This window comes from Pholcus phalangioides, unplaced genomic scaffold, assembly GCF_987345545.1.
Source record: "Pholcus phalangioides strain wild (caught in Gottingen) unplaced genomic scaffold, Ppha-v1.0 ptg000007l_1, whole genome shotgun sequence".
Lineage (NCBI taxonomy): Eukaryota > Metazoa > Arthropoda > Arachnida > Araneae > Pholcidae > Pholcus > Pholcus phalangioides.
Genome location: NW_028301600.1, coordinates 20,122,935 through 20,138,754, shown reverse-complemented (window position 1 = coordinate 20,138,754; position 15,820 = coordinate 20,122,935). Strand labels below are relative to the sequence as shown.

At 36.0% G+C, this 15,820-nt stretch overlaps 2 protein-coding genes across 2 annotated transcripts in view; one reads left to right on the top strand and one right to left on the bottom strand.

Moving 5' to 3' along the window:
* LOC149085038 (uncharacterized) overlaps positions 1-6,189 on the top strand; it is a 28,110-nt gene extending 21,921 nt beyond the window's left edge. Inside the window, exons 2-3 of the mRNA XM_089232800.1 lie at positions 65-213; positions 4,688-6,189. Of these exons, the coding sequence (XP_089088926.1) occupies positions 65-213; positions 4,688-5,695 (1,157 nt within the window). The 3' untranslated portion in view covers positions 5,696-6,189. The remainder of the gene's footprint in view (positions 1-64; positions 214-4,687) is intronic.
* A 3,813-nt stretch (positions 6,190-10,002) lies between these two features.
* The window catches only part of LOC149085037 (acyl-protein thioesterase 1-like), a 35,687-nt gene continuing 29,869 nt past the window's right edge, over positions 10,003-15,820 (bottom strand). Inside the window, exon 8 of the mRNA XM_089232799.1 lies at positions 10,003-13,897. Coding sequence (XP_089088925.1) covers positions 13,841-13,897 — 57 coding nt within the window. The 3' untranslated portion in view covers positions 10,003-13,840. The remainder of the gene's footprint in view (positions 13,898-15,820) is intronic.

Sequence of the window (15,820 nt, the reverse complement as noted above, 5' to 3'; positions counted from 1 at the left end):
CATTATACCTATTTATTGTCATAATTTATATCAGTTACAATACTCGTTTCCTATATTATTACAGGATGGTTGGCTATGGTTGCAGATGATGGTCGTACAGCGGGATTTTTTTCCAGCATCGGAGAAGTTTCCAGAGCAGAAGTTCCCATGTTTCTCGTCCAAGAAGCTATCGTTGGCTTGAAAACTTCCAGCAATGGATTGGTTCGCTCAGTTGTAAGTGTGAATTTGAATGAAATCAAAAAATATGAAAATTATTAAAATGACCGAATTTTAGATGTTGGAATTTCAGTTTTTTATTGCAAAGACAGGAAACTAGAAAACCTATTCATAGTTACGATTTCATATCATTCGCAATTAATTGGCTACCCTCATTTTTTTTTACACAAATGCCTCCCCTTTCTCGTTTCTTCAATGAAACCTTACTTGCGTTTGTAAACCTTGAATCTTTATGAAATCGAAATAGATATATTTTTCATAACTTATTAAGTATAACTATGATAATTATGACAATGAATGTGAAAAAATCTGATATATTTCGCAATATAGATTTATGTGTCAATATATCTTTTATATTTGTTCAACTTTTTTTTCGTGACACATTTTAATCCCCTGCGATTTTCAGTAGCCTTTTATTATCTCCCCATTGGCGATTTTTAGCAATAACTGGCACCCCCATTTGCAAACCTTTTTTGGCGACACTTGACGATGTCCTATATATAAGGGGGCCATTCAAGTATTACGTCAGTGAATTCACATCAATTTTCGACCCCCTCCCCCCCCTTGTCAACAAAAGTCAGCAAAACTCTGACCCCCCTTCTCCCTCTTGTCAGCAAAATTTCGCGTCAGCGCCCTGCCCCCCCCCCACCTCCTAACGAATATTGGTAGGATCAGAGACGTAAGCGGGGGCATAGGGGGCGCGCCCCCAGACGATCAAAAGTTTATTTTTTTAATTAAAATTTCGAAAAAAACCCTTTATATGTTATTATAATCAATTTCTGTTAATTTCAATGCTATTTAAAGGCTAAGAACTCAAAATTTCTTTTTAAGAATTCATTGCGACCCACTCTAAGCCAGTGATTCCCAATGTGGGCGTTAACGCCCCCTGGGCGATGATGGAATGTTCCAAAGGGGGTGGTAGCAGCTACAGGTATAGCATAGGATTCTATGGGTTAGATTTCATTCGGGGGCGATCGGAGAAAAACGGTTGGGAAACTATGCTCTAAACCATATATGGTAAACCCCCGGCCTGCGGACCAAATATGGCCCTGGGGGTTATCTGATGTGGCCTGCCCCCCAAACTTAATTTTGTAAAAATGAACTAAGCGGCACATTTACAGATCGCTTAAATGACCCGTGGCACAATCCGAGAGCATTTAAGTGGCCCGTGGCATATTTTCAAATCACTCAAGTAGGCCTGTGGCACATTCACAGTTCACTTAGGTGACCCGCGACACCGTTCCAGTAAACTTTAGCGATTCGTGGCGCATTTAGAGATCCCTCGAGTGACATGTGGCATTATTTTAGAGCACTTAAGCGGCCCCCAGTGCGGTTCTGCATCACTCAAGTTACCCGCGGTATAATTACGGATCACTTGAGTGATGCGTGGCACAGTTCCAGAGCACAAGCGGCCCGGACACATTTCTAGATCACTTGGATCCACGAAACATTTAGAGATCACTAAAGTGACTCTGTAGGGGACTTTTCAATAAGGAGAATGCTAGTTCAGGTGCCCACAAACTAGCGAAAGATTTTTCTCGTTTTTGGCGCACCGAGTAAGATGCTATTAAGAATATTTCTTTTTTTTATGAAGGGTGGTTGATGACGTACGCATCATTCAACACCCCCCCCCCTTCCCATCAAAAGTCAGCAAATCGGAAACCCATTTCCTCCATCGATGCTGACGTAATATTTGAATGTCCCCTAAGACGATGATTTCCAATGGTTTTTGTTTGGACACAAAAGTGGTCGGTCTATTCATTCACTAAAATTTCAAAACTGTGAAAAGTGATTTAAAAAAAGTGAAAAATGATGTAAACTGTATAGCCTAATATCTTTTTGAGTATACAATGAAACTCCTCTGAGACGGCCACTCGGCGTTCCGCAAAAAAGTGGCCGTCTGCGGAGGTGACCGCCGAATATAGGTTGTATGACAGGAAAAACACATTTCAGAGGAGAGAGAGAGGGAGCGTGTCAAAATAACGGTTTTCAATGTCGCAAAAGAATCTTACGCTGAATTTATTTATAATGCCCACAAAACAGATGCATAAACAGTGAAACCTCGCTACAACAATACTCGATATAACGATAAATCCCTCTAACCGGTATTTTTTTTTTTTTTTCAAATCTTGTTTGGAATTGCCTATTACTCTGTATAGTCTGTAATGTTAAACTTCTTTCGATACAATGATATATTTTGCAGCGAATAAATACTCAAAAGCGCATTTCTTGGTGATTCTAAGAACGTTGATTTAGAAAAGTTGCCAACACCAGCATAAATTTGATGACACGTGATGATTATGTTGCCTCTCGATATATATATATATATATATATATAACGATAATTCCTCTACAAAGATATTTTTTCTTGGTTCGGTAGCGTTATGTATATCAAGGTTTCACTGTATTTTACGCAGAACTTGAAAAATATACTAGATCATCCGATCAATTTCTTCATCTGTGTTATTCGGGATCTGTTCTTTCTTTACAGCAAGTACGGTACATGTTCTTTCCTCACATTTCTTTCACTCCCTCACTGTTGTTTTACTGAATCTCTGCGCGCTAAAAAAAAGCGGAGAAAGTATCCGCAAACATTTAAAACTTCCACATCCTCTACCTATTAAAGAAAGATCATAGGTTATTTGTCTGGTTTGCCCTGTCACCCCCGGAGCAAATTTTCAAGCCGTCTTATCAGCTAACAGCAACCGTATAGCATGAAGCTACTTTGCATCCTATTTACAAATGTTTCCAACCTAATAGTATCACTAACATGAACAGAAAATCCGATTGATTCGAATTATTTATGTTGATGTATAAAGAGAACTACCAGCTCTTAATGCATTGGGAAGAAAAAAAACGCACAAAAACTTTTTTTTTAAACTTTTATATACAGGGTGTTTCACAAAGAATCACCCGATTTGAATTACGTATATTACGAAAAATATTGAACATAGACACTTAAGATTATTAATTTTATATTACACATGACTAATCATAAAGTTTTTTACAAACCAAATTAAAGGTGCTCAATACGTCCACCTTGGGATGCACGGCATATGTCTATACGGTAGTCAAATTCGTCCTAAACTTTTGCGAGCATATTTGCATCCACTGCGAGTGGATTTTTGTGGACTACGTGCGAAACTCTGCCGGATGCGCTCCATATTATCGTCTGAAATGCGGGGACGGACAGGAGATTTCCCTTTACACAGACAACCCGTGTCTCGGAACTGTTTATACCATCGCCTAATGCTCTGAGCGGTAGGAAGTTCAACACTAGGGTATTGTCGACGAAAAGCATGATGCACAGTTATTACGAACTCACATTTCGCTCACACAAAACGATTTCTATTGTGCAGTCGCCATCTTGACAAACACCGAAGTGGCGGCCGAAGGAAGAGTGTTAGCGCTACCTGTCGGCAACTGCGTGAAACTCGAGATTTCCCTCTTTCCACTTGTACATTATTCGATCAAAACGGATTAAAAGCTGAATAGTTATTTTTTTTAAATCGGATGATTTTTTTTGAAACACCCTGTATTTACGGATGGCCACTGACCACATATAAGAATATATGCTGCGAAATAGGGGTGATTTTTATATTATGTCTATGGAGCCGTTCCGAGAAAAACTGGCAGCGAAAGGAAATTGTCCGTAGAATAGAGGTGTCCACCTATGGAAGTTTCACTGTATAAGTGTTTGTGTCACAAATTAATGAATTATTATAAAAGGAGATTCATAAACAAGTATAGTTTCCAAATCATTTGAAGACGCGGACCACAACTGCGATCGGTTAGGTAGATGTGCACATAAAGTTTGTGTCCCGCTACTGAAGGAAGGGACTTGGGCGATATAGCGTGTGTATGTCCCGCGACTAGTCAGACAAAAATGACAGCATATACAGCTGAAAAGGGGTTTTGCATTCTTAAATTCTTAATATTGAGCAAAATGAAATCAGTAGCTGTTGTGCTATGACATTTTCAATCCGATTGTAGAATAGTTGCCATTGTCTTCCTGCCACTGAGGTATCAACCAAAGACTTAACACATCCAGAAAAGAACTTCCCGTGACAAACGATTCCAGAACGCAAAATGTTTGCTCCACTGCAGATCCTGTCATTTTGATCGACTAATTCACGTGACACACACACACAAGCTATTCATGGACGGAGATACAGGGGGGGGGGGGCCCAGCGTCAAAGGTGGAGTCGACTGATCTAATGTATTGACATCATCATCGTGCCCCCCCCCAGACTTCCAAGTCGATCCCCGCCTATGAAGCTATTGCCTACGTCACTTCCTTCAGTAATCGGACGCAAACTTTATGAGTGCATCTACCTAACGAATCGCAGTTGTAGTCCGTGTGTTCAACTGTTCACTGTTTCATAGCATCTGAAAATTGCACACTACTTCGTTTTATAAATCAAAAAATATATTATTTTGATTACTATTTATTTTTTCATTCACTACACAGGTTCCCAAAGGGCAGGTGTTGAAAGCTATTGGACCATTTGAGGACCTAAATCGACAAAGTATGGTTCTCTCCAGTAATGGAAATATCCACCCAGATATAATGATGTATCTCAAATGTATAACGCAGCAAGGTGAACATATTTTCTTCCCGTATAGTACCAGAGGAAGATTCTACTGCATTGCTACTCCAAAGTCATATTCGCTGAATCATATATTTCTTATTTCAAACTTGTTACGCATAGCGCAACTGCCTCTTCTTGTACGTATTGTATTTGGGGACAAACCAAGTGTACCTTTTCCTTTCACGAATATCATACAGTTGGAAGATATTAGGAAAGAGATAATAATCCTCGGTTGCACACTTGTCGATAACGAACCCGTGTTGCTGGAAATAAACGCGAATTCAAACTTCTCGTTCATAAAATCAATGGATAACAAAATTTTCCAGAATTCGGCTCTCCTTCAACGCATGTGCGAGGTTTGCACCGTAAAGGGAGACAGTTGGCGCAAACAGATCAGAATAGCACACCACGTCATACCGAAAACACCAAGAGGTAGCGTACGGTCTGAATCAGGTAGCACGTCGTCTAAGAAGTTAAATCTGCCCCCTAATATAATAAATAAGTGCCAGAAAATTAATGACAACAATTTTCTGGAACCGAGCGCTATTTTGAAAACGACTGCTTCTACGAGCGAGGACGAAGAAGTCAAATCGAAGAAAGGCCTCAGACGTAGCTATACGTTTCCTAAGAAATTCTGGATGTTTCGGAAATCCAAAAAGATGGAGTTTTGCAACAAAGGTACGCGTAAAGAAGGCTTTAATTCATTATCTGGAATGAAATCAAAAAACCACAAGTACACAACTGTTAAGATCACGACTGACAAAGGAGCTGAGCTTCTTATTGGTGGAGAGAAAGTAAAGCTTGAAGTACAACGGTTCATTCATTCTGATGATGGCTATGTCACATCCCACAATGATGATGAATCTATCTATCACTCTATATGTTGATAACATGTTGAGTGAGCATGTGTATAAAAATATATATTTAATATAATTTCCTCACAGGAAATATTTCACCAGCAGGATTCTACCAACTCTGTTTCTTTCCCTTTTTCTTCAGATTATCTAGAGACTATTGGAATGAAATTTTCTGAAAATGGTGGGTTATCAGCGTTTTTGTGCTTGCTACGTTATCAGTATCTACGTATAACGAGTACTTATTTAAATTATGCTATCAGCAATGCATGATTCTAAAGTAAAAAAAATAAAGTAAATAAAGAAATACACCAGTGGACCACACGGAAGCTACACGTTTCCGTCGCTTGGTACCAGCTGCAGTATTTTGTACGTTTCATATTCATGTGTAGTTTGGAACTTTACGATTCATAGAAAAAAAAAGAAAATTTTATTAATGTGCTTGTATAATTATGCTATTTAAGCCTTGTGATGGCCAACTTCGGATGTAACAAAGAAATAAAGTTCATTACGTGGTATAAGACAATAAAAATCAATGACTTTTTTAATTAGTATCTTGATTTCGTAGATTCTTAATTGTTTGTATTGCATAAAAATTATATACAGTCGGTAACCGTACCGTCTCGACAAAGACCGTATCATAGATATAATAGAATATTGTTATCTTTAGCCTGTGTGGTCTTTACCCAAGCCCTTTTCTTCGCAACCGTTAGTAGCAGGGCCGCCCTTATACGACGCGAGGTTCGGTGCGAAAATAATTTCGACGCTTCTTAGCCCCGATTTTATATATTTTGTGAAGGTGGGGGGAATCGGCACCCATTATCACAGAATACCTACAGGACTGCTGAAAAATACAGTATCTACTCACCAATGAAAATTTAGAAAAAAAATCCCAGAATAGAAATTTAGAATTAATGAAAAAAAAAGCCAGAACGGATGGAAATTCAGAATTAATGAAAAAAAAGCCAGAACGGATGGAAATTCAGAATTAATAAGAGAAATAATTCCAGAATCGATGGAAACTCGAAATCAATGAGAGAAAATGTCCCAGAATTGATCAAAAATTCAAAATCAACGAGAAAATATTTTCGATATATGTATATTTTTTTCACTTCTATTACCGCAACCGTCAACTCTCAAACCGGGTGGCCCGGTGCGACTCCACCTGTCACACACCCATAAGGGCAGCTCTGGTTAGCCGTACATATTACTCACACAGACATATACTTCTACTTCCAAAAAAAGTTTAAAAAGTAAAAATTCATGTTTGCACTTAAACAAATTTTTCAAAAAAAATTACGAAACAACTTTTTACATAATCCTCCAGTGCCTATAGTTACTGAAATTTGTCCTTTCAGAAACATGTAAATGAATTGATTTTGTAAAAGTTTTTATAAAACTTGAAAAATTCAACCAATAAGCTTATTGGTTACATTCGAGCAAATGAGACCTTATGTGATTGCATTTGTAAAATTTTATAAAATAATTTTTCCAAAACTTTTATAGCTCTCAGACCCTGGTGCCACAAATATGTGGGTTGCTTTCTTTCACTGTAGAATTTTTTTCTTTTGACCTCAGGGAGTTAAGCCCTGACTTGAAAGGATTGTGCAAGTTTTGAGTTAGAATTATGGTGAATATGAACTTTAGGGGCTTGCATCAGAGGATGGCACTTAAGTTGAACTTTCGGGGGAGGGGGTTAAGATGGTTTCTAGTAGAACAGCCTCTGGGAAAACTGATGTATTACATAAAATTCAGCAATAAAATTCTGAAAAAAATTGTATGTGAAGATGCATTATCTTGGCTGAAAAATCTTGAAGTGATTTATTTCACCACAAAAAGAAAAAAAAATTGAAAAAAAAAAAGACTTGCTGACATTTGTTTTTTACGCATTTTTTTGAGTATCAAAAATGTAAAAATATTTTGAAAATTCCAAAAAATAAATGCTTGGGTCTGAAAAGGTCATTGCAATGCCAGCCTTTGGAAAAGTATCAACATTGTTTTTCAAGATGTGTATAGTATAATACAGATTACTTAAAGTATGTGTATGCATTAACTAGGTTGGCTTGTTGGGTTTACATTTGTGGTCAAAACCCTCTAGTGAATACAGTAATACTAATAGTTATGCAATTTAAGTTACATGAGACATTTTCTGTGAAAAATGCACATTTCTGAAATTCAAGCATAACATTGTTGAGATACAGATTAAGTGATACTCAAGTAGGAACTATTTCATTCGATTAGCACACCGTATGTAATGAAGCTACACTGATTTTTGAAAAGCTACATTATATAAAGATGAAAACTTTACTGTAGTTTGGAAATTGAATCCTAAGGTTTGTACGATATTTGCCCTTTCCACAGAGGTGGTCAATTTTCATACCTGAAGTGCAATATTATTGCCAGTCTGATATATATATATTTTAATGAGATGCTCTTTGATGACAATGCACAAAGTCGGTAACTGTAGATTAATTTCAACCCACGGGCAATAGTTATTTTCTTGCCTTCAGAGACAAGCAGTTTATTTTTATCGACTGACTAAGGTGTTATCAGAACACTCAAAGCATTTAACACATGACTTTCATTTGCACAGATATTAGGGAATACAGTCTTTTTCAAGAATTGGATTGCAGTCACAAGACAAGTTAAATTTTTTGAAGTCATAAGAAAATATAGAAGAGTTGATCCACTTTGCCCAAGAATATTTGGGCGAACTACACACAGCGAATTATCACACAGCGAGTGTGTTCATAAGGAGACCCATAAAAGCAAGATTAAATGAACACGCTCGCTGTGTTAAGAATCAGGAATGTGAAAATCGACCATCGCCGCTCACTGTTGGCAAGAAGGCCACAAATTCAAATTTCAAGAAGCGAGAGTTTTTCACAAAGTCAAGTCGACAGTTGATCTAGATTTCTACGAAGGCACATATATTCGGGCCTTCAAAAATATACTAGTGAACGATAATAAATCTACACCCCCCGATCGCAACACCATGGCTTAAATTCATTTCGAGCGGGAATTACAAGAAAATTCGAATGGACCAATCGGATAGCACTATTCCGCAAATGTCCAATCAGGACGCTGCATTAGTATCTCATGCAGGCTCACAGCTTCATTCTGACCACGACGTTTGAAGTGAACAGACGTACTTCTTCCGCTGAGCAACCGAGCGTGAAGATTTGGTATTCAACCCAAATGGGAAACTCGGTCAGCGAAACTAGTGGTTAAATTTTTCCTCTGAAGACGGCACCCATTGGTGTTGAAATGCATTAGGACTTTTATTATTTTTTGTGTATTTGCCTTATTCGTTGGTGTCTTCTAAACATAAGAAAATACCATAGAAATATGCCCATGGCAAGAAAAAAAAACGTTTTTCCCAAATTTTGTCCCCAATTAACCAGAATTGTACCCAGACTCAATCGATTATCACCAGTCCCCACCTAACATGTAACTTTAGGGTATTGTTATACATATGGCTATTGAACGAAACGTAACAGTTTGGTGGAAGTATATGCATAGAAATGACATGCGGTTTTGATTTTCCTACAGACACTTCCCAACTTACAAACAGGACCTGTTCTGAAAATTTTCTGTAATTCAAATCATTCGCAGGTCAAATTCTATAAATTTAATGCAAATTTACTGATTCAGGATAAAAAAAGAAAAGACCATACCATTTAAAATACAATGTTCCACCCAAGTTTAGAAACAATTATGTCAATGTATCTGTGAGATGAGATAAATTCCACTCAGAACTAGAGGGTGGGACTGAGATCTGTGTCCCTATCCAAAATGTGTTCTTTTATTAACCTAGTTATTTTACTAAACCTAAAACAGTAAAAATTATAATGAACAAATCTGTCTTCACAACAATTTTCACTTATCTCATGAGCCTTCCTTTGACAGATTAAATGTTTCTTGATAAAATATATATTGCCTCAGTAATACTGATGAATAAATTGCAAAATTTGGTGCTTAATAGGCTGACTGATTTTCAAATCATCTTATTCATTCTATGCATTTTTTATGTGATTGGCATTTCTACCGAACTTTTAGACTGCGCCATAACGTAGATAGATGCCAGCTCACACAAATTTTATACTTTTAATTTTTAAAGATGATGCAAAACTATTTTTTCAACTTGAACTCGAAATGTTCATGTAGATTTTGTTTTTAATAAACCATATTTACTAGGATGATAAGGTTATAGCATGAAATCCTCTTTCAACCTATTGGGAATAAATGCATTTGCATTTAATTCAGGAAAATTCTACTGAATATGCCATAACAAACAAGCAAGAATGTGAAATAAAAAAAAAATAAAGCACAATAAAAAATATTAGCAGTATATTTTATTAGTGAATTATGAACTTTAATACAAACCTGAGGGGGAAAAAATCTTCAAAATAAGTGCACAATAATCATAATTACAAATTTAGACGGAAATGAAATTTTCTCGTTTTCACCCATTATTTTTGTATAATACATATAGACTGGACTATTATCTATTAAAAAAGGTGACACTCGACAGATGAATATTTTGGGCAAATATTTTCTTTAACCTGAGAATGACAAAGACAAATAATATCAAACACATCAAAAACTATATACACCAGACTTAATACAATTTCAACATAGCCACTTCGTAAAACTTGGTTCGATTTAGTTTCAAAAATATAAATTATATATCTCAAAATAATAATGCAATAATACAAATCCTTTTCTCTCCTTACAAATAAAATATTCAATAAAAAATATAAACGATAGCCTCAGTTAAATATTTACGACATAGTAATAGTTTTAAATAACAAACATTCTGAATACAAATCAATACAATGCAGGGTGCGTACCAAAATGTTTATGTAAAACATTTTTTTTTTGTCTTTAAAGAAAATTTTGATTTACTTGAGAAATGAGCACAATTTCATAGTGCATGTATCTCAGCAAAATTCAATCTCACAAGCAATTCACATGATACAATATCATATTACTTCAGAGATGCCGCTGTATCCTAATTTACCTGGGACCCAAGTTATTTGAAAAATCTGGGTTCTTTGAGTGAAAGTGTGGGTCCCTCTCAAAAAAAAAAATTTATCTTGAAAAAAATTATGCCCCCCTATAATTCACTGGTATCTATGAATTTTCTTCCAGCATGAATTCTCTTCACACACGCTTATATCTCTTTGTTGAGACAGAGCGGTGGGCCATGTTCTGGGTAGGAGAAGGAGGTGGGTGTATCACTTTGAATCAAATAATTCATTCCTAAGAACATGTTGGTCTATTCAAAGGTTTGTTTACTTTCATTGTCTACTAGTACGAAAAGTTGCAAAGCTAGCACTGAGAATTTAACGTATGGAATGTAGCACATGTAATAAATCTAAAACATACAGTTAATCTCGCAGTATATATATATCCCCCAAATATACAGTCAGTCCTGCTTATAACGTTCCTCCCATTTAGAACCTTTTTCCACTTGGTACAACTTATTTTCGTGGTCCTAACAATAAGTAATTCTTATTAAGATTTCCCGTTTAAAATGCTTTCCTGTTTACAATGTATTTTATTATGGTTTTTTGAAAAACATAAGCAGAATCCACTTTAGTTAACAGTTGGAAGCACACATTTATACATTTACTAGTAAATCAATCTATAAATACCCTTCTGATTGATTTTACATTTCGTTAAAAAAATCTTAGCACTTTCAATATTTTCCGATCAAATTTAAAGCAAATTATATTTGTTCCCCCGTCTCACAGACACTTATCTTCTGATTCCCTATTCATACTTTAGTTTTCCTGGTGAAGATTTTATTTTCCCCTCTGTGATGGTCCACCACTCTGATTTGTCGCCATTTAACTGCCACATATTTTTACACATGAATATGAGAGCTATGTCAGATTTGTGTTGGAGAAACTTAACAGTGTGCTTATGTGTGTGTGCCCAGCATTTGGCGTGTTTTGTGTTCAGTAGGTGATGCTATCTATCTAGCGCCACAACTAAATACTTTTTCACATGGGGCAAGCACACATTTTGGCTGACCTACGTAATGCAGAAGAGAAGCAGTTATAAAGGGTGAATTTGGTGCCCCCCCCCCTCTAGCCCAGAGCAACTAGACCCGCCTATCCCTCCCCCTCGCAGTTGTGGCCTTGCATCTATCCTCCAAACTGGTAATGCGTGCATTTGAAGTTTAATGTACACATATTTGAGTTGTAGGTCTGTGTGATTGCCATGACAACCAGAAGTTTTTCAAAGGAATAGCCAACTCAAAATTTAAAAATCACATTTTTAGCTGATTACCATTGCGCAATCGCAGGTTCCAAACCCGTATATTCACCAAAATCAAAATTGGGGAGGGGGTATTGTTTATAAGGGGCCTCTTCCCCCCCCCCCCCAAGATCAAAAATTAAAAATATTTTTGTAGATGATTAAAGTATTGAAATAAAATAATTTCTTATATACTATCTGTTAATTTAAAATTGTTTTTTAGTGTTAGTGACCCAAACTTTCACTGATGAATTAATCCTTGTGCCCCTCCAAAAGCAGATTCTGCATACACACCCGTGATTTTCGCGATACGAAATGGTGACTACCACAAAGCAGCTAGATGACAAAACTGTGGATATTCAAGGTAGAATTTTTACAGATTCAGTTTTTTTTCCACAATCTCGGGAAAGTTTTACAATTTGAACAGGCATTTCAATCCTTTATGATTAAAATAAAAAAATAAAAAATGTGCATTCGCAATATTGTAGGAACAAGGCGAATTTACGGCATATAGATGCTGTCTTTGAATGCCGGCAGATAGCTGCGAAAGTACCATAATTTCCAGTATGTTACCAGAAGGGAGAAAATCTGCAAGGGAATAAAAACTCCAAAATTTGACAATTACACAGCCCTTCATTCAGGGAAGCAACTAGAGATATCCCTCATCTTATTCTTCAACAACCCGTGTGTATATCAATCAAGTAGTGTACAAAGTCGTAAAACCCCGTTTTCAAGGTCACGTGACCATTTATCATTTTTGTCGCACCACTGTCATTTTCTGCACATGATGGCCAATTAGACCGGGAGCTAAAATTTATTGCCGATTCTGAACGGCAAGCTTGTTTTTATACTCATCAAGAGGTTGGTGTGCTAACGCCTTGATGGGGGACTCCCTACGGTAGCAATTTTTTCTGCGGTACCCATGTCAGGAAAGTTTTATGACAAGGACGAACCGGGTATTGAACTCGCGACACCTCTATAAACATCCTTTGGTACTTTAGGCGACTACCTTGTCGACCTGGGCTGCCGCGCCCTTCAAGATCACGTGATCATGATACATGGTAAAGGGAAAAAGAGAGTTGAGGTTTTTTTCTTTCTCTTAGAACTGGGGAAGAACGCGTCCCCCAGACGATTGAACAAAATTTTTTACGCATCCTTTTCCAAAGTTCCGGGTATTTGATGCATTATAGCGCGTCAATGGCATCTCTGTTCCTTTAAAAAGTATTGATAAATGGGCTTCCATTCAAATTTAATCATACCTTCAGAAATAAGATGTTTATATATATATGAGTAAGTAAATTTTGCATATCACTTATAGAATTTAAGAAATCTTTATGCATTTAAAAAAAAAAAAGACATTACAGAGGCAAAGAAATGAAACTGATTTTTCCTACTTGCACTTCTTTTTATAGTAAACTGCACTCGATAGATGTTTGTACACCACTGAACTAACGAGTCAATCCAGTGTTAAGTATTATCATTTTAATTTTTTTTTACTTCTATTTCTACAGAATGCACATTGCTTCATTCAGCCAACCATTTTAAAAGTACTATGAATAATGAATAATTTAATGAGCACTGCATTACCAATAAAATGAAATAAGGAAAAATATTTACACCCAATTGTTTTTTATTGCGTAACAAGATCAGTGAATTAAACAAATATTTTTAACCAATCTGGAAGAAAAGTCAACAGTTTTCTGTGAAAAACTTTATAAATACTTTGCAACATCAAAACTTAAATTATAATTTTTTAAATACTTTAAACTGAACTTGGTTATACTTCTTTAAATGTACGCACCCTGAATAAACCACAGCAAGGACAGTGATGAAAGCTTTAAAATATCTATCATGGTGTGACTGCAACTATATAGTCCCATTTATTGGGTTTATAAGGAACTCTGGTGTATATTAATTATAACCACGTCCGAGACAACCATCTATGAACCCTTTGATATCAATAAGCTCCTGGAATGTAATAAAAAAAATGTAAAAGAATTAAGCCAAACATAAATTAGAATGCCAAAACTACCTAAAAAAGTTGTGAAGACTAACAAAAGAACATCTGGCAAGTTTTGAGAAATAAATTCCCATTATCATTTGAAATTGAATAAAATTAATGTTGAATCATAATTTTTCTCTCAAGATGGAGTATGATAAACATGACAAATTTTAGGCAGCAAGAAAGCAGTAAAAGGAAAAAGGAATTTCTATATTTTTACATAATACAGTACAGAAATGATTTAAGTCATAAAAGTGTAAGAACGATAGGATACAAACCAATTTGTATGAACTAAAAATTTAAATTCAAAAGTAACTTAAATTGTCAATAAATTTAAAATGTACTCCTACGCTACACAGTACACAAAGAAATTATAAACACCAAATTTTCTGAATTTACTGCTGTTGGTGAAAGTAATAGGGAAAAAAATTGAAAATGTTCGGCACACAAAAAAAAACAAAAACTATAATTTGTTTTTAAGGCTAATTTGGTTCAATGGTTAGTTCTAATTAGCTATTCCTGTAAAATAAAAGCATTATAAAAATCATTTGAGCAATCTATATATATATAAAATAACATGTCCTGACTGATTGATCATCACCCAGACAAAACTGCTGAAACTATAAATTTGAAATTCCATCAGTTGTTTCATTTCATAATGTAAAGACTCACTAAGAAAGGATTTTTCAAAATTCAACCCTTAAGGGGGGTCGTAATGGGGTTCATAGGCTGTATAGAGAAATCACACAGAGCCAAAACTGCTCTGAAGCTATAATTATGAAATTCTGTCAATTTTATTTCACGACGCAAAGACTAAGAAAAGGTTTTTAGAAATTCAGCCCAGTCAATTCTAGGGAAGTCATAAATGGGTTCAAAAGTAGCATAGAGAAATTCCACTGAGCAAAAACTGCTGGAACTACAAATATGAAATTTCATCAGTAATTTTATTTCATGATGTAAAAACTTACTAAAACCCCCATTTACATGGGAAATAAAATATTCTGGGAAGTTACTGGTAACAGGGATTTTCCCTACAACCCATTTACATGGCTTTTAGTTTATGCCGGTATTCCCCCTTCTTTCCGAAGTCGTCGGTGGTCATGTGGGTTGAACGAAAGTGGTTGGCTCAAGATGGCTGACAGTAGTTTTCGTGGCACAAAAGATTATTAGAGAGGAGGTTGGAGTCACACCCTGAAATTATTCCTCAACAAAGATGGGCCTCTTTTGACAGATCTCTGTCCGTCCCTTTCCCCCCCCCCATGAGGAAAACAGTTGCCATGCAGGTAATAATCACCAAAGCAACCTCTAATCTTGCACATGTAAATGGGGTTTAAGAAGGCATATTTTCTCACAAATTTGATCCCTGATAAGGCCATGGGGGGGGGGGGGTTCAAAGTAAACATGGAGAAATCCTGCCAAGCAGAAAATGCTGAAGCTATAAATATGGAATTTGGCCAGTATTATATTTTATAATGTAGATACCCACTAAGACTGTATTTCTGAAAATTCAACCCTCAAGGGGATCATGGGGCCTTCAAATGTTATATGGAGAATGAATCACCAAGTAATGTTCAGATTACAAAATCCATGGGAGCAAAGCCACAAGTAGCAGCTAGTACAATAATGTAAGTTTTGCATAAATCATTGACACTGTCAATTTAAACAACACCCTAAAATGGTCAACAACCTGCTTAACACCTAACTCTATATTTTCTTATTTGTTGTCAATTATCTTAATTCATGGCTTTTGTAGCACTAATGTGCATGAGAGATTTCAGAGATACATTTATACCACTCACAATAAACTGCAAAGGAATTGATAGACTGAACAGATATTTTTTTCTCAAGATTTGGGATTTGAGGTCAAAGTGAAAAACTATATAAGTGGC